The 18318-nt window shown below is 61.5% G+C and overlaps 2 protein-coding genes across 6 annotated transcripts in view; both read right to left on the reverse strand.

Annotated features, from left to right (window-relative positions):
• Nucleotides 1-820: 820 nt before the first annotated feature.
• On the reverse strand, nt 821-10519 carry FAAP100 (FA core complex associated protein 100). Of its 4 annotated transcripts, none has more exons than XM_069482984.1 (9): nt 10283-10519; nt 10019-10137; nt 7831-8291; nt 6842-6998; nt 5139-5908; nt 4237-4373; nt 2915-3031; nt 1298-1384; nt 821-956 (listed from the first exon to the last, which is right to left on the reverse strand). In XM_069482984.1, exons 1-9 carry the CDS (start codon nt 10445-10447, stop codon nt 825-827), a joined length of 2145 nt encoding a protein of 714 aa, XP_069339085.1. In that variant the 5' UTR covers nt 10448-10519; the 3' UTR covers nt 821-824. The 4 variants fall into 4 exon arrangements, with proteins under 4 accessions (XP_069339085.1, XP_069339084.1, XP_069339087.1 ...); XM_069482983.1 differs by having other exon boundaries at nt 7831-8786; XM_069482986.1 differs by having other exon boundaries at nt 7831-8786; nt 10311-10371.
• A 3024-nt stretch (nt 10520-13543) lies between these two features.
• Nucleotides 13544-18318, reverse strand: part of NPLOC4 (NPL4 homolog, ubiquitin recognition factor) — a 55348-nt gene continuing 50573 nt past the window's right edge. For both annotated transcript variants that reach the window (XM_069482989.1, XM_069482987.1), the window contains exon 17: nt 13544-15961. In XM_069482989.1, coding sequence (XP_069339090.1) covers nt 15804-15961 — 158 coding nt within the window. In that variant the 3' untranslated portion in view covers nt 13544-15803. The remainder of the gene's footprint in view (nt 15962-18318) is intronic.

The raw sequence follows: 18318 nt of genomic DNA on the forward strand, positions 1-18318 counted from the left end.
GCACATGTGTCACGCTCCCGCGTGTGTTACGGGGGCACTTACAGCAGGAGTGGCCCAGAGCACCAGCGGGAGGACAGGGAGACACAGTCGTCCTCCCCAGATAGTAAAAGAGCAGCACCGTGGGGGGGGGCTGGGGCCGGCCCGGGCGCGGTCAGAGGTCAGAGGTCAGACCCACTGCCGGGCGCAGCCCCAGCCAGAGGCACCTAGTTGTTGAGCTTTGTGGCCATGGCCCACCGATGGCCCTTGGCGCGACTCGGGCTCTGGCGCCCACAGGAGCCCCTAGGTGGAGTTTGCACTTTGGTCGCAGGGAGCCCTTCACACTTGGTGACGCCAGCGTGGGCAGCTGGGCAGGCGTGGGCGGTGGACGAGGGTCTGCAGGCTGGCCTGGCAGTGCCGCCTCGTGGGCAGCCAGTGCCCCTGTCCTGGTCATAGCAGCAACAGTGACAACACAGTCACAAACCCACCCTGAGCCCCAACCCCACAAACCGTTTCTCGCTGGCCTCCCGGGCCCAAAGTCCCGAAGGGCCCTAGGACTCGTCACTCTGGGTGGGAAGACCGCCCGGCAATGCCCAGGCCACTGTCGGGAGGAGGGGTGACGCAGAAAGGGCAGGGAGCGGGGCCCAGCACCCGCCTCAGCTGCTCGACGGGATCCACTTGGCACGCGGCTTTCTCCTCCCCGTGCGTCCAGCTGCCCTTCCCGCGTCCAGAGCGGGGAAGTGGCCTTTTGTGTTCCTATTTTTCTCTGTAAAACCAGAGGCAGCGCAGGCTGTCAGAGAGGACGGGGGCATGTGGACAGGGCCGGGGGCAAGCGTGGGCCCACCTGGTCACAGCAGGACGAGGCTGGGGCTGCGCAGCTGCTTGTACACCTGCAGGAGCCTCTGGGCGGTGGCACAGGAGCTGGCTTCGTCCTCCACGCACAGCCGGTCACGCAGCGTCTGCACCTCCCGCAGCAGCGTCTGCAGGAGGGGGCAGCCACTCAGGCCCTGAACCTCTCCCTGGGGACGTCACTGGGTCCCTCTGGGGGACCCGCCATGTGTAAAATCATACTTGGGAGGTGGCTGGTGGCTCAAGAAAGAGTACTCGCCTGTGACCTGAAAACGGGGGACATGCGGCCTGGCCCAGCCCCTTAGGCAGGAGAAGCAAAGCAGGAAACAGACTCGACCCCTATCCCGGGAGTGCCCGGCGAGCAGCGTGCAGGCCCCACTGGGCTGTCGTCTGAGCCCTGTCTCCAGAGGGGGCTGGGGCTGCCCCCACCACCCAGGGGGGCAGTGGTGGCACAGGGTGGCAGGCGCCTCACCTCGTGGTTGGCGTGGATCTGGCGGAGATACTGCACACGGAGGTCGGGGGGGCTGGAGCCCTGGGCGGCCTGCTGCGTGACCATGGTCTGTGGGACACAGGGTGGGGACACTGGAGAGGGCGCGCCCACCACCCGTCCCGAGGTACCCGTGTCTGGAGGCTGGCAGGGCCCTGGCGCTGTCCCCCACGCCCCTACGAGCAGGGCGACCCTCTGCCTTGGCCTCCCTGCCTGGCCTTCCGTTAACTCTGCGCCCGCTCCATCACCCGCTGCTGTTTCTACTCTGCTGTCGTCCCCTCGTCCCCTCCTTCCAGGGCAGCGGGGCACAAGCCCCTGGCCTGATAGCACCTGGACGTGAATTTCTGTTCAGTTCCTTCCCCTCCACTGCCTGCCTGTTTCCTGCCCAAAGAGCTGTCCTCTGCCCAGATCCAGACCTGGCCCCACTCGCTGTCCGCTGCAGGGCCTCAGGCGGGCGCTGCGTCCACCAGCACGGCCAGCGTGGGGCGTGTGGGCAGCTCCGCTTTCTGAGGAAGCCCAGCCAGGTCCCAGGCTCAGATCTGAATTCCTGGACGGGTCTGGACGGCGAGGCCCCTGCAGGCCTTTCCGGGGAGTGAGCAAAGCCCCTCTGGGCAAAGCAACTGAAAGACACCCTAATGCCCCAATACCCCGAGGGGCAGCAGCCCGAGGGGCCCCAGGAAGTGCTGGCTCAAGGCAGGGTCCTGAAAACCCTGGGCTGCGGTCCCAGCGGCTGTCGTGAGCGCTCCTGCTGACGGGCAGCGTCTTGACGTGGGAGGACGCACAAGTCCGCAGCCCACGCTGAGACTTTCCACGGAGGCGGCAGCGGCAGCACGGGACTCCCTGTGGCTGACCCGTATCCCCCACACTCCGCGTGGAAGTCCTCACCCAGCACCTCAGAGCGGGGTCACTGGGGTGGCCTGATCCTCGAGAGACCTGGACACACTGCAGGGGCCGCAGCTCTGCTCCCAGCCGAGGACAGGAATGTTCTGGGAACGGGGTGGCTCACGGCCCCTGCTGGGCAGCACTGCCCTGGGGACGACCTGCCGGCTCCTGACTGGAGCTCGGCCACCTGTGCTGGTTCCACAGGAGGGGGCCACTGGGGTCACAGCACTGTGTGATGAGGTCACCAGGGCCAGGATGGGGTCATGGCTCCAAATGAGGTGGGCTCACAGCACTGTGACCTGACACGCTCATTGCCACCGACCATCTGGGCTCTCAAGTGGCACTCACACACCTGAAGGCAGCTGGGCAGGTGGGCAGGTGTGCGGGTGCACACCGCCAGGGCTGGGGCAGAGCCACTGTGCCCTGAACGTCTAGGCACAGAGATCTACCGGCCACGTGGGCTCAGGCAGTCCTCGGAGCTGAGGGTGCCCACTGGGGGTCCCACGGCATCTGCCTCCTGGGAGGGCTCCCAGCTGTGCGCAACGCAACTGCACTGCACTGCACGCGGCCGCAGAGCGGAGGGGCCTCTTCCTACGACTCCCTGGCAGGCGGCTGCAGTCCCCGCAGGCAGCAGCTGCACGGTCCCACACCGCGAACTCCGCGAGCTGCCCACAGCCCTCAGAGCCCCCTTCCCAGGCGAGGCCACACTGGCCGACGTACCTGCATCCGCCCAATGACAGCGTGGTGCGCCCGACACACGTCAGCCAGGGAGGAGCTCTCCACCTGTATCTCCACGACCTGGATGGCCCCCGCCGGGCACAGGTCGGTCACGGCCACCTGCAACACAGGAGGAGCCTCACCGCCTGCCCACGGCCCTGCCTGCCCACGGTGGCTCAGGCTACAGGGCACCTCTCACACTGGAGCGCACGAGGCCCCACTCCCCTGCTCTGGGTCTTCCCACCCGAAGAACCAGCAGCCCACCAATGGCAAGAAATCTGCTCATTTGGAGACAGATGCGTCTAGGAGGACCCCTGCTCCCTCAGAATCCAGACCCCTGGAGCTCACGCCGGGCTTGAGCCAGATTGGGGCTGGGACCAGATTGCTGCGGAATGAAGTGGCCACTGTGTCCACATCCCCACGGACCCCGGCCTGTGCCCTCAAGAGCCTGCTGCACAGTGGCCCAGACTCCCACCTACACCGGGCCCACAGACCCCAACAGCAGGGTCAGGGTTCTGGGGGAATGGAGGAGCTGCTGGGCCTATCTCTGGGCCAGCCAAGCGTCCCTCGGAGGCTGAGACTGCCAAGCGGACAACAAAACTGGCCAAGAGCAGGCCAAAGCCAGAAGGCCTGGCTGGTTCCCCACACCCGGGACACAAAGTAGGGTCCCAGGGCCTGGGAGCTCAAGAACGTCCTACGGACTACAGAGCCACCACCAGACCCCGGTACCAGGGCCCAGGGATATCCTGACCTAGACACTGGCCTGGCCTGGGGGGGGGGGGTGGCAGCGAGGCCAAGAAACCCAGGGGAGGGGGCCGAGGGTCAACTAGTGCAGACCCCAACCCCAGGCAGCCTCACCCACCGGGGACACACAGGTGCCCTGGCAGCCGGGGCCACTCTGCAGGAAGCTCTGCGGTCGGATGTGAGGGTCTGCGGGAGGTGACCTGGGCAGCGGGGCAGGTGTGCAAGGTGGGGCTGGGGACAGGCAGTCGCCTATCGGTGGCGCCCTGTGGTGGTGTAGGGTTAGCGGGTCAAGGGCTGGTGCCAGATCATTCCTGGGGTACGCAGGGCAGGGGACCCGTGGTGCAGAGTGCTGTACAAACGCTGGTCTTCACGGGGACCCACCTGAGGGGGTTTGCTCGGGGGCAGAGTGGACCCCCATACCGGAATCCTCGGGAAAGCTCAGGAACAGACCCCTGGGCCCCATCCCCCAATGGACTGGTCTGGGCGGGGCCATAGTCCAACTCCTGCCCACCCAGGGACCCCACTCAGGACTGCCGTGTCAAGACGGGTTTCTCTGGGACCGGAGAGTGAGCCCTGCTTGCCTCGCGGACGATGAGTTGGACGTCGGCACCACCTGGGGCCACTCCCTGGACCGAGGACAAGGCCCGGGCCCTCACGATGTCCACAGCGGCGTTCTCAGCGAGGAGCCACTGCAGGGTGGCACAGCACAGGGGCACCCCTGGAGGAGAGGGGTGCCAAGAGCTTGAGCAGGTCCTGCCACGCGGGCATCTGGGTGGTCGCCCCAAAGTGCCCCCTCCAAGAGCTGCCCTCGGCCCCACCCTAGGTAAGAAGCGTGGCCAGCTGGCCGAGAGGAAGGAGGTACCACGGGGTGGTGGTGGGATGTTCTGACTAATGAAGGGGAGGGCCTGCCAGTGCTCTCGGGCGACCCTAAGAGCAGGCCATTCCACACCGCAGGTGCCACCACTCCCACAGGGACGGCCGCCGCCGCACTCTCATACAGGCCCAAATCCAGAAACTCCCCAAACCCCACCTGCAGAAGAACAGCAGCATCTGCAACCAGGACCCCATCCTGCCACAAGACCCACGGGTCACGCAACACAAAGGGCGGCACGCACACGGTGGGAGGAAAGGCCAGTGGCGGCTGGGAAGGGCTGCTCGCTGCGCTGTGCACAGCTGGACAACAGTCCTGCCCAACCGGCCGGGGCTTTGGAGGTGGCAGCGCTGGCGCCCGGGTGCTCACTTTGTGAAGACTCACCCAGCTGTTCCCTCGTGACAGGTTTACTTCCCTGTATCTAGGTTACGCTTCTATACATAGCTTTTAAAAACGCAATTTAAAGGAAAAACGTGGCAGGAGGGCAACACGAGACCAGAGCCCAACAGCGAAAGGACGCAGACACAAGCTCGTTTCCCCAGCAGAGCACCGAGGGCCGGCAGGAGAGGAACGACCCACGCCCCGAGGCCCGGGCCAGGCAGTGCCACCAACCTGAGCGGCTGTCGTCTAGCGCAGCCCTGAGCAGCTCGGCGGACACCTTGATGCAGGCTACTGACGGGGGCAGGTACGCAGCCCGCAGGGAGGCAGGTCCCGCCAGTTGGCTGCCCGGCTCCTGACAAGCTTCCAGGAAGGCGTCCACGGGGTCTGCAGGGCTGCGCAGAGGCGGGGCCTGTGTGCAGGGCGGGGCCAGGCCAGGGAAGCGCAGGCTCTGCAGCAGGTCGACCGTGTGCCTGCTGAGGGGCAGGCAGATGCCCTCCTGCTCGGGCAGGACGTCGGGGGGATCCTCGTCCAGAAAGGGGTCCTCGAAAGAGTCTGAGGGGGCGAGGGCCCTGCCCACCACCTCCCTGAGGCTGTAGAAGAGCGTGCAGGACACGGTCACAGGCAGGTCGAACATGCCGTTCTCCCCAGGGCCCAGGGGCAGCGTCACCTCCCGCTGACTGCCGGGGCTGAGCTGGTCCACAGGGATGGTGTAGGTGGTGGCCGAGCCGGCCGAGTCCAGGTCCAGGGCAGAGCTGCTGGTGAGCACCTGGACGCACAAGGTCCAGCCCTGGCCCAGGCAGAAGGCGCTGCGGTTCTCCAGCAGGCAGGTGGCCATCAGCACGTCCTGCAGCTGCAGGCGGCTCCAGCCCACAGTGGTCGTGCAGGAGATGGGCTTGGGGCCCTCCCGGCTGGACAGCAGTGCGCAGCTCACGTTCATGGCCTCGTTGAGGCTCGTCAGGGCCTTGTTCCGCTGGTCAACCGCTTTCTTCAGAAAAGACACTCTGCAAAGAACAGGCGTGGCACTGGGGGAGGGGAGGGGACCCCCAGCAGTGGTGCCACGTCCCGACTCCCAGGGCTGGCAGGAATAGGGATCACGTCCCGTGGTGAGCACGTGAGGGGTGGGAGCCCCCCTCAGATGCGAGCCCCAACCCCGGGGGTGCATTTCTCTCCTTGTCCCACCCCCACTGGAACCCTTTCGAAGCTGCCTTCAGCTCTCTCACCCCAGCTTTCCTCTCAGGCCACAGGAGGGAGGAGGAGAGAGACGAGGCTGGTGCTGTGCCTGGGGGGCCCGGCTAGTCCACCGTGCCGTTTAGGGGCCAGGAGGTGCCCGTGATGGGGCTGGCACTACCCCCAGCCTAGGCGCCCCCCCAAATGTTCCCAGTTAGCATCTTTTACCCTCTGCAGCCTCCGTAGGGACAGTGGGGGGTGGCAGGCACTGTGGAAACAGTCCCAGCCATGGGGACCTGTGGTCTGCAGGACCCTCGCTCTTGTGACCACAGCAGCCAGGGGAGGGGTCCCAGGGAAGCCTGCACGTCCCCTCTGGACAGGTCTGTGGGCCAGTACCGAGGGGTTGGAGGAAAAGCCTGCTAGACTCCCTGTGGAGGACGGGGCCTCTGAGGAGGGGTGTCTGACAGGGAGGGTGCAGAATCGGCCAGGGAACTGCCCCCTGCCCCCTACGGGGGGGGGGGTGTGGGGGCGCCATCTGAGAAAGGGGATCCCTTCCATCTTCCAGAGACAGCCTGTCACCAAGCAACATGACAACCGGGGCTCTCGATGGGGAGCCGGAGGCAAAGTACCGGCCTGGCGCAGACCATCAGCACCCGAGGTCGTCCCCCACCGGAAGATGCTGAGACCAGAGGACAGCCCCAACCCGGACGCCACGTCCTGAGGGTGGCAGCACCAGCCTCTGCCCAAGCCAGAGCCCAGCCGCTCACCTTTCGGAGACGTTGCCGATTCCAGAAAGCAATTCCTTAATTTTCTGGCCTGTGTTGGCCCTGCTTGCCCGGGAAAGGCCAGGCGCCTCCGAGTCCAGGTCCAGGCTGCAGGTCATCAGGCGGCCTTTGGCAGACAGGGCCAGGAGCTCGGTGCCACCTGGTGACGGACACACATGGGGCCTGGTCAACACTTGGCAGGGTTTCCCCGGGCTCCAGGACAAATGTCCAAGTGAGGAAAAGGTCCCCAAGACAAAGGGTCTGTTCCCTTGTGGATGATTTGCCTATCCCTGACCTCCAGGCTCCCGCTGGCTCACACGTGCCTCCCCAACACCAGCCACACCGTGTCCCTCTCTTCCTGTGCTGGAAAGCCGGGCTTTTCCCTTCAAAGCATTACTCTCTTGTTGAATATTTTCCATGGCAAGATTTATTAGCAAACTCAGAGCCTGTCCTAATGGGAAAATGCAGTGGGGCGAGGGTGGTTCTATTCCCCTCACCCCAACATCAGACAAACCTCTCTGGCTTTGTCTGGGGGAAAATACCCAAAACTCGAGCTCTGTGATGCCACCTGCCTCTAGTCCAGGTCGGGCTCACAGGCAGGCCACACAGTGATCAGGGCAGGTGTTTTCTGGCCTTCAGAAAACACATAAAGCTCTTGACCTGAACAGACTTGAGTTTCCCTGGACCATTCACCACGTAAGACCCGTCGAGGAGAGACGCTCTCGAGCTGGGTCACGCAGATGCAGTCAGCTCTGAGTCTGTGACCAGCCAAGGACCAGACCCTTGAACCCATGCAGGACATGCACAACCAGCCACTCCCTGACACACCGCACCAGAACAAGGAGTGAGTTAACCACTAGGCTGCACCCGGTGGGGATAAGCCTGCGCCTGCCAGGTTTACAAAACAGCAAGCCCATTCCCGGGAGAAAAGACAGCCGAAGGGAGGGTCCACCCAAGGTTTCAGATTTTCACGTTTAAACAACCACTTGTACCTTCAGGAGCCCTCGACGACACAGCAAGAGTGACGACGCTGCAGGTGCTCAAGCTGGCTGGGGACAGCAGAGCGGGCAGGCCGCCTGGGCCCTCGTCGGGCGGCATGGGGTCCAAGGGGGTGCTGCCCCGAGCAAGGTCCACCACGCAGAGGTCTGAGGGGGTGCCGTGGTACACGCGGCCACCCCCACCGCAGGCAGCACAGAGCACAGGGCCTGGCAGGCAGTACTCCCGCAGCTCTGGCACCAGACTCCCAGCCTCGTCCCAGCTGGCCTTGATGGCAAGTGTCCGGCCATAGTGACCAAGGGCCACCAGGCAGTCAGAGTGCACGTCCTCACCAGGCAGCATCTCCTCCGCAGCCTGCTCAGTTTGCGGCTCTGTCCTCAAGGCCCCTATGAAGACGACAGGCTCTTCCAGGTGATGGAGGATCTTAACAAGGGCCTTTGGGTCACCGGGGGCTGACCTGGAGGTGACCAGGGCCTTCAGGACCACAGAGCAGAGCTGGCCATCAGGGAGGCCACAGAGGATCACGGGTGACTCCAGGAGGGTGGCATCAGCTCCAAAGAGGAGCCCAAAGAGGGCCTCCTTCAGTGTGAAGCTCCCAGGGCCCCAGAGTTGGCCGTGTGGGACCCTAGAGGCTGGTGGTGACACACAGCACAGCACTGGGAGGAAGCGGGGGTCTGCAGGTTTCCCTGGGACCCCAGCCGGGGGTGCGTAGGTGGACAACTCTACCTCGCCAATCTGGCCTCCCGGCTGGGGGTCCTCCCCTGGACAGGGACACTCAAACAGCTGCATCTTCCACTGGGTAGGGCCCTGCACCAGGGTGACAAGCGTGTCTTCAAGCACAGTGAACGCACACAGCGAGGCGTCGGGGAGGACGCAGGCATCAGGGCCCACGGGGATCACAAAGGAAGGGAGTTCGCTGTCCTCACTGTCCCCATCGTCCTGGCTCGTAGACCTTTGAGAACAAGGGAACCATTGGCCAGGATTGGGCAGGGTGGGACACGCCCATTCTTTTCATGATAACCTGGAATGGACCAGGTAGGGTCAGAAGTCTTTTTTTTTTTTTTTTTTTTTTGAGACAGAGCCTCACTCTGTTGCCCTGGCTAGAGTGCTGTGGCATCAGCCTAGCTCACAGCAACCTCACATTCCTGGGCTCAAGCGATCCTCCTGCCTCAGCCTCCCGAATAGCTGGGACTATAGGCATGTGCTACCATGCCTGGCTAATTTTTTCTGTATATTTTTAGTTGTCCAGCTAATTTCTTTCTATTTTTTAGTAGAGACGGGGGTCTCGCTATTGCTCAGGCTGGTCTCGAACTCCTGAGCTCAAACGATCCACCTGCCTCAGTCTCCCAGAGTGCTAGGATTACAGGCATGAGCCACCGCGCCCGGCCAGGGTCAGAGGTCTTAACAGGGACTGATCTTGAGGGTCTCTACAGTAACCCCATATCCCCTAGCAGGCAATCTGCCACGCCTCCTCCCACCTGCCCCCCGGACTCCACTCTGCACTGGTCCACGGAAGACACACTTGATAGGAAGTACCCAGGCTTCCAAAGCAGGGTTTGAACAGACAATTCTGTTCAGCAGAGAACTGTCCAACTCTGAGGCCCAGACCATGAGGTGCGCACACTACCTTTCTGTGGCATAAGCCCACAGTCAGCAGGTGCACAGTCTGGGCTCTGGGTTGGGGACAGGGGCCCAGCTGCCAGTGCTCACTTCTTTCAGACCTAAATAGTCTTTGCAAATCACTGACTCGGGCTCACAGTGCCTTTCCTGTGGCTACAACCACAGGCTCTCCTCCCCCTTCTAGAACGCTCCCCCCAAAGCTGTATCTCACCAGATACACCAGGGTTGAAGGGGCAGGATCTGTTCCCCGCTGCAGACTTAACCATCTGAATCCCACCTCCTAAGCGCTCTCTGCAGCAATAACAGGGAATGCCGGTACTCAACGCTGCCCGGCGAGGGGGCTCCAAATACAGCGCAGATGGCGCTCGAGGCTCCAGGGCCCACTGGCAGCCCATGACCCACAAGGGCAGTGACGGTGAGTTGCTCCTCTGAACCAACCAGGGCGAACTGAGCATGTGGGTCAAAGAGTGATGTCTGAGGAGGGCAGGGGTGGCGGCGGCCACGGCGGCCTCGACGGCGCGTCGGAGCGGACTGGGACGCGCACGGGGCACGCCCACGCCTCACCTGCTCAGGTGGTCCAACGACAAGCAGTAAATGCCCTTCTGGGCGCACAGGACGTAGAGCGCCCGGCGAGGGGCCAGGAGTTCCAGGTGCCACACCTGGCCGGGGAACCGGTACGCCGCCTGGGTGTCAGAACAGCGACGTCAGGCGGACAGCGCGGGCCTTCGGCCCTTCTGTGTCCACAAGTGCGACACCGCCCGCCCCGCCCCGCCCCGTCCCGTCCCGTCCCGTCCCATCCCGTCCCGCCACCGTGGGCCCGGCGCTCACGGTCAGCAGCCCGCCCTCCAGGTCATACACGTAGACAAGCTCGCTCCCGGTGGACACGAAGGCCTCCGCCTCGTGGCACAGCACGCGGGGCTTGCCCGACGCCAGTCCCCCGAGCGGGCAGCAGAAGCCCGCCAGGTACCGGACTCGCGGCGCAACGCCCGCCATCGTGAGTACCGGCGGGGAGCCGAGGCCGGCCCGCGGGCGCGGCTCAGCACAGACCCCTTTACGGCCGCTCACCACGCGGCGCGGCCTCCGCCGTAAAGCGGCACGGCGGGGGCGGGGCGGGGCCGGGTCCGGGTTGGAGGCGGGGGCGGGGCTGGAGCCGGGGAGGGGACGGGGCCGGGTTGGCCAGAGTTGGAGGCGGGGGCGGGTCCGGAGCGGGGAGGGGGGGCTGGCCCGGGGCGGGGCCGGGATGGGGCGGGGCTGGCTCGGGGCGGTCGCTGCGCTGGAACCACGCTCGCCAGCGGAGGGGTCCCGCCGCTGCGACAGGCGAGTGGACGGCCCTTGCGCCGGGGTCCATGTGTTCACAGCAACACGCAGGAATGCGAGGGCCGCCAGCCCAGGGCTGCAGTCTCCCACCCGCGGCCGGCGCTCGGGGTCCGCCCAGACGCAGGCCCGTGCAAGCCCTCGGCGGCTGCTTGGCTCTGGCCACCGCAGGGGCCCCCAGGCGAGCTGAGAGGCCTGGCCTTGCAGAGCCTGCTCCGGGCTGGGCGGGCTCCCGCTCCCTTCGGGGCGTGTCCCCGGACCTCTGCTCCGCGCTTTTGTGTAAGCGCCTCGGTTATCTAGTGTTTTGGAGAACAGCTGGATCCTGCCGAAGAGGAACCCACCGGAGGACGGTTGAGGGCAGCGCCATCTCTTGTCACTCACGGCCGCGGCCACGCGGCCCCCGTGTCCAGAACATTGCCGTGTTGGAGCTAGACTTAGAAGTGCGCTCCCCGCCATGCATGAACACGTGGGGACAAGTAAGCCAATGGGATTTCTGAGTTGGGGGCAGAGGACAGCAAAGAAAATGACTGGCTGAGTCCCCGGAGGAGGCTCCTTAGGAATCAGGGGTAGGGCAGGGGGGCCCCGCGGTGACGCCAGGGCAAGAACCGCCCCCTCCGTCCCCCGGGGCCGGCTGGGTGCCAGGGCTTTGGAGAGAGACCCGGAACTCCCCTGGAGGTGCCTGCAGTGTGGACACCTCCTCCAGTCCAGGAAACCATTCACAAGTGAAAGACCAAGAGTCCCCCACCCCTGGCCTTTAAGAAGCCAACGTGGAAGCTCCAGGCCAGACACCCTGAGGAAAAGGAGTCTAGGGACACTGGGCTGGGAAGTGAGCTGACATCACCAAGTCCTGGCATATCTGCCAGAACGCAAAGAAATCCTAACCCCACTTGAGGCTGGGGCGGTACTAACCCAAGGTAGTGGACAGCCAGCCACTGTTATGCTGGATCTGGGTGCTGGGTCAGACAGAACCTGAGTGAGGCACCCTCCCTGCTCTCCAGGGCTGCTCTGAAGTCCAGGCTGGAAATGCTGGCCTTGGCGCTGGGGAGGGAAGGGCTGGGCGCATCAGGATGACCGGCTCCCAGTGGCCTTCGGAATCAGCAAGTGCTCCTCTTAAACACCATCCCTTGGAGCTTCCCCACAGGGCACAGGTATTCTCACCTGGTCTTCTGATCACTAATCCTAACCCTCCAAGACTGCCCCCAATCCTTGAATCACATGCTTAATACACCAAGTCCCACCCGGTCCTGCCAGGCCACCTTCTAATACAGAGGCCAAGACTGTTCTAGAGAGAATGACCACATGGGGGAGGAAGTGGACTTGGGAAGAGGCTGGCTAAGCTGAGCAGCCTCAGCCTGTGGGTCACGCCTTTGTCCCACTCCATTCTGCTCTGGGGGGCTGGCAGGCTCCTGGCCCCAAGCATAGCCCAGCCTCCTCTGTGAGAGGATTTATGATCAACAGCCACACGGGGGACCTTGGGCGCAGACCCCTGCGGTGAGTTAGCCACAAGGAAAAAGCCCAGCTGTCGGGCTGTGAGCAGCTGAGGCCAACACCTGGCTAAGGGGTGACAGGGAGTGAGGCAGCCCCCCTGCCACGGATGTGGAAGGTACAACCTCCTAGCAGGAAGCGTGCGGGACAGGGACAGCACAGCACACTGCGGAGGGTCAGTGCGTCTCTAAGCCACATTGGATGTGGTATCATCTCACTAAGGACAAATTACACGGAGGGGCCTAACAAATACAGAGTCAGATTCCGGCGGGGGACCCGTGCACTAGAAGCTGCAGGCGGAGGGCTGAGCACGGGCTGAGCACGGAGGGGCGAGTGTCACCCGCAGCCCAGCCAAGTAGGAAACACGTGCAGGGGGTGGGACCATGTCCTAGTCCAAGCAGTTCCATCTGTTGGATTTCTGGGGGCGCGTGGGGGGTCCAGCAGCTTATCACTTCATGGAACCTGGGAGCAGGAAAGCTCCAACGACTTTGCCTCTCATATAAGGCGGTTTTCCAGAAGGCCCTGAAGTGACAAGATCAAGAGCCCACTGCTGGGAGGGGAGATGGGAGAGCCACGCCCAGGGCAAGCAGCGGGTGGGGGGCTGCACTGCTGTTGAAAGCAAAGCTCGGGAGCGGGACTGGGGGCAGTCCCCACAGTCCAGAAGCCCATGCCCCCTTTTTGCTGGGCTGTGCATGGTCTGCCTTACCCCCAGGGAACCGCTTCAGACATCAGTGTGGGATTCTCTGTTTTTTCGTAATTGTTCAAGGGAGCAGTGGACCACCTGGCCAAAGGACAAAGTGGTGCTGACCCACGATAGGAAGGCTGGTGCCTGGAGACCAGATGCTCCCTGGCTGTCACGTGGGAAGAATTCAGGCACAAGGGGAAGCAGCACTCGGCTGCCAGGCCTCACTCCTCGCTGTAGATGGGGCTTCCTGGACTCTGTCCTTCACTGGCTGCTTGGCCACGCGCACCTGTCCAGCAAAGCAGAGACCCCAGAGCAGCCACGTGGCGCCCAAGGGAGGCCAGGTGTTTAAAACCGCATGCTCTTCTCGTTCTCCCAGAGGTTAAGTGGGAAGAACAGGGCCAAGGAACCTGGGCAGAGAAGCAGGTAGGGGAAGTGGGGTCCCTACCTGTAAATGGTGCAAACACATCCACGGAGGGCAGTGATATCTCAGGGGACGAGTTACCAAATCACTGTCCACTGAGGAGAGGCCAGCCACGACCCACAGTGGTGCAGTGCGCGGGACCAACACACCGGCGGCAGGACAGTTGCTTCAGGCGCTTTATTAGGTTCCACTGCAGGGCTGGTCCAAATCCAGTGGACGCAGACCTGCGAGCCTAAGACGGAGCTGATAGCGCGAGCACCTGTGTCCCAGAAGCAGCCTGCTTGGAGGTGAGCAGGGGTGGGGCCAGGAGGGGAGGGAGCCAGGAGACAGTGGTGGCCACCATGTGTCCACCTGGGCAGGTATGCACTCATCACCCTCACTGGGTCATGGTGCCAGTGGCCTGAGGTGTGTCCACACCAAAGGCAGGTGTGAGGATCTGAGGCAGGGCTGAGCCTGCCCCCCATACAAGAGGAGGTGGCCGAGCCTCCCAGAGCCTGGGCAGGGCAGGGCTCACCCCCAACCCTGTATGCTTAACTTTGACTCTCTTTGGACAATAAAATATAAAGTGCATTACTGAACAAAGAGTAACTCAAAACCAGAAGCAGAGAAATCACAACACTTTTTCTTTAGCTAAAAGACAAAAGAAAACATGAATTCTGTGAATGCCAGAACTTCAAAGAGAGGGGATACTGGTGGGGAGGAAAGGAAAGTAGCTTGGGGGACAGAGACAGAGCAGATGGAGGAGCAGCCGGGAGGCCGCAGCAAGGTCCCCGGAACCTATGCTGCCCCGCGCCCGCCCAGGGTGCAAGCAGTGTTGGCACGACGGCCTGGGAAACACAGGGGCGAGCAGGGTCTGCTTCAGCCCAGCTCCTCCTCGCCACCCCGGCCCCCAGGACAGCTCTGCCTTGACAGACTGTCCCAATTGGCCCTTGGTCCCAAAAGCAGACAAACTGCCTGGGCCTTCCATTTGGTGTCCTGTGCCAGGTGGACCTGGAGGTGCCAGCCATGGCCCGGCCACGTGAGACACAAGTGTTCTCTGTCCACAGTGCCAAGGATGAGGGAGGGTCACCCAGGCTTGCCCCCCACCCCGAGGGTGGAGACAGAAGTCTCCAAGCACAGTCTGTGGCCGGGCCACCCTTGCTCACAGGGCAAGCTCCGATACGGCTGTCGTTAAGGCAAAGAGGCATGGAGATGCCCACAGCTCCCCTGGGGGAAGGGAGGGGCGTGCCTCAGCCCCCCACCAAGGAGACTTAGAGGCCATAGAGTACACATGCAAGATCCCACCACGACCATCTCTGGACTGCCTGGTTCTCACACTGCCAGTGCGGTATGCACTGCCCAGAGCCCCGCAGAGGTCCGAAGTAGCCCTCACAAGAGGCCAAGCCCCTAACGGCCTCACCCAGGCCTGTCTTGGTGGCTGCACTGCTGTGCCAGAAGGCCGCAGCCAGGCGTGGCAATGGGACAGAGGAACTCTAGGGGCAAAGGGACCAAAGCACCTGGCCCAGGCAATCCACCCTCCCCACATTCCAGGCCATGCGGAGGGGCCGCCCGCTGGGCGGGAGCCAGGGTGCCCCTGCTCAGCCTGCAGTGTCTGCAGCTGTCCCAGCTGCGTGGCTTGGTAGAAAAGTCTCAGGCACTGAGGTTTACTTCACAGGAGAACTGACTGTGGTAGCCCTGTCCACACACCCGCCCTGAACACACCCTCAAGGGCTTCACTAAAAGGAGGGAAGGAAGCGGAAACTAGTCTCTCTCACTCCCCTTTTGTGCAGTTTTTATCTTAAAAAATAAATAAATAAAAGTCTTCCGGGCAGGAATTACTGATAACTGTTATTATAACCAACGCAGACTTCAAATCCCACCTGGACGTCGGTGGAGAAGGGCGGGCAGCAGAGTAACCTGCAGCCCACAGGCCGAGCAGGTGTCACCCGCGTGTTCCCAGGCAATGGCTGTCAGAGAGGAAAAGTGGCCTTGCAGGCAGGGCCTCTGCCCCAGGGCAATGGGACACAGAGGTAACAAGAGCTCCCAACCAAACAAATGCGGAGTGGGGACAAGGGACAAAAAGCATCAAAAAGGAAGGAGAAAGAAAGCTGGATGGCAGCAGCAAGCCCCGTGCCCCCAACTCCAGGTGATGACTCAGGCGTGCGCAGTCCTTCCACCACAGCGGGGTCTTGGCAACCGGGCTAGGCGTGTGGGGTGTTCTTGGGTGGGGGCCACTCTGCGTTGCCAGTTTGGAGATTTCATTCGGCCTGCAGAACACCAGCTGTGGCTCCCTCTCCAGGGAAAAACGTGCTGAGAAGCTTCAGTGGGTCAGAGACCCCAGGGTAGCCAGCCCCCTGCCCCTCAGGGCTGCCCACTGTGGGCCGTTACAGGAACACGTTGCACGATGCTCCTGGCTTCAGAGAGGGCTGGGCTGGGCCCAGTCCCACCCAGCGCGGGCTGGAGCCCTAGGTCCTGGGGAGGCTGCACATCTCACAGTGGCCCGTGCCCGGCTGGTTCATGAAGGTGCAGTGCTGACAGGCCCACATGGCAGCAGCGGCCACGTGCACAGAGCCCCCAACGGCGCCGTATTCATGGAGGCCGGGGAGCTGCACACCAACTGTGCCTGCAGGGTGGGAAGAGAAGTAAGCACTCATCATTTCTGCAGAGGTGTTTAATACTTCACCCTACCCAGGAGCTCTGTGCGAGCAGGGGTGGCAGAGAACCCTGCTACGGGTCACCCTGCCCACACCTGGCACAGCCACGACAGGCTCAGAGGATGCCTCCCTGCCCCCACCTGCGAGTGTCTGTTCCCTCTCATTGCTGAGGGGCGTCCCTCCGGTTCTGAGCTGTCATCAACAAAGCTGCCATGAGCATCCTCGTACAATCTTTCTGTGGGACCTGTGTTTTCATTTCTCTTAGGTAAACTCCTAGGAGTGCGATTGCTAGACCACAGGGTAATTGTACCTTGAACTTTCTGAGAAACTGACGAACTATTTTTCAGAGTGGCTGGACCGTCCTGCATCCCACGAGTGGGATGTGAGGGCTCTAGATGCTCCACATCCTCACTAGCACTGGATACTGTCAGGTTTTTTCATTTTAGCCACTCTGATGAATGTGTAATAGTTTCTCATTTGTTTTAGTTTGTGGCCGGGCGCACTGGCTCATGCCTGTAATTACTCCTGTAATTTTTGGGAGAGCCGGGCAGGAGGATCACCTGAGGGTAAGAGTTCAAGACCAGCCTGGGCAATATAGCAAGACCCTGTTTCTATAAAAAAAATTAGCCAGGTGTGGTGGCAAGCCTGCAGTCCCAGCTACTGGGGAGCCTGAGATGGGAGGATCGCTTGAGCCCAGGAGTTTCAGGCTGCAGTGAGCTATGATCTCACCACTGCCCTCCAGCCTAGGTGACAGAGCAAAACCCTATCTCAAAAAAAAAAAAAAAAAAAAGTTTGCATCTCCCTCCTGACTGAGAAACCGTTCCTGTGTTTCCTTTTGTGAAACATCTCGGTTCTTTGCCCAGTTTTTTCTTATGCTCCTTTTCTTTGACTTTCAACAGGTGAGCTCTTTGTATGTTTCTGATAAGCCTTATGCCAAATGTATCTACTGCCAACATGGTCCCCCCCCGCCTTGTCATGCTTCTTATGGTGCCCTTGGATGAGCACAAGTGTTCCATTTTGATAAAACCCAATTTACCAATTTTTTATGGCTATTGTTTTTCTGTGTCCTACTCCAAGGCACATCCTGTGTAAAAGAGTCCTTGCCTACCCCAAGGTCCTGAAGATACTCAACGGAAAAAAAATGCTTTGCAGTTTCAGCTCACCCCAGCAGGCCCATGCCCCACCCAGAGCTGACCATGTGTGTGGAGTGTGCCGCAGCGTCCCCAGGACACCAGCTGTCTCGACACACTTTCCTGAAAGGCTGTCCTCTCCGGGGCTCACTGCCCCGGTGCCTTTGTTGCCCACTTTCTCCACTCTCTGTCCGCCCATCGGGCTATGTGTCCCATGCCAACATCCCACCGCCTCAATCACTGAAGCTCTGCGGGTTTGAAATCAAGCAATACAATTTCTCCAACTTTACTCTTCTTTCTCAAGATTGTCTTGGCTACTCTAGGCCCTCTGCATTTCCAGATAAACATTAGTCTTGTTAATTTTCATGGGGAAAAAAATGTCTGTAGAAGATTTGATTGGGATTGCGCTGATCAATTTGGGAAAACTGACACCTTGAAAGTATACAGAGTTTTCCACTCTGGGAAGATGGCGTACTTCCCACGTACTGAGTTCTTCAGGCAGCATGGCAGTGTTCACACAGAGCTGCGACATACTTTCAACACACCGTTCCTGAGCATCTCCTTTCTTGTGTACTTTTATAAATACTACTCCATTATTAGTTTCCATCTCCAATCCTATGCACAGTCATTTGAGTATCACGAGTAGACTACGTTGATAGGATTTGACAATCATGTAATAAACTTTTCTGCAAAGTGAGGGTTGCACACAAGGAGCTCTGCACAAGCTGCAGCAGGTGACAGATCTGGGCCACTGCCACCTGCTGCCGTGGAACTCACACTGGACTCGTGCCGGACTCGGGCTTGGGTTTCTTCTCGCCCCATCTCAGTATGAGAGGTGGAGTCGAGTGTCTGATGGGGATGGCAAAGACACGCCAAGTGTTCAGACGGATGTCCCCCCAGGTCTGTTTGAGTTCCCCAACCCAGGCCAGCCTCCTGGACGCCCTGCCCTCCCCTCAGGTCCAGGGAGGTATCTGGGCACCCTCTTGGCCTCCCTGTGCTCAGTCTCTTTCCAGGCTGGGGGGGGGGGGGGCTCCAAAATATCAAAGCTGCTGCAATCAGTGTTTCTGTGTGCGGAATCCAAATATCTCGCCAGGGAGGGGATCCAGGACTTGGGGACTTCAAGGAGCAGAGCCTGGACAGCAGTGGACTGTGGGGTTTTACTTGAGGGAGTTCGGTGGGCTTAACTTGTCCCCTGT

The sequence above is a fragment of the Eulemur rufifrons genome, chromosome 9 (genome assembly GCF_041146395.1).
Source record: "Eulemur rufifrons isolate Redbay chromosome 9, OSU_ERuf_1, whole genome shotgun sequence".
NCBI lineage: Eukaryota > Metazoa > Chordata > Mammalia > Primates > Lemuridae > Eulemur > Eulemur rufifrons.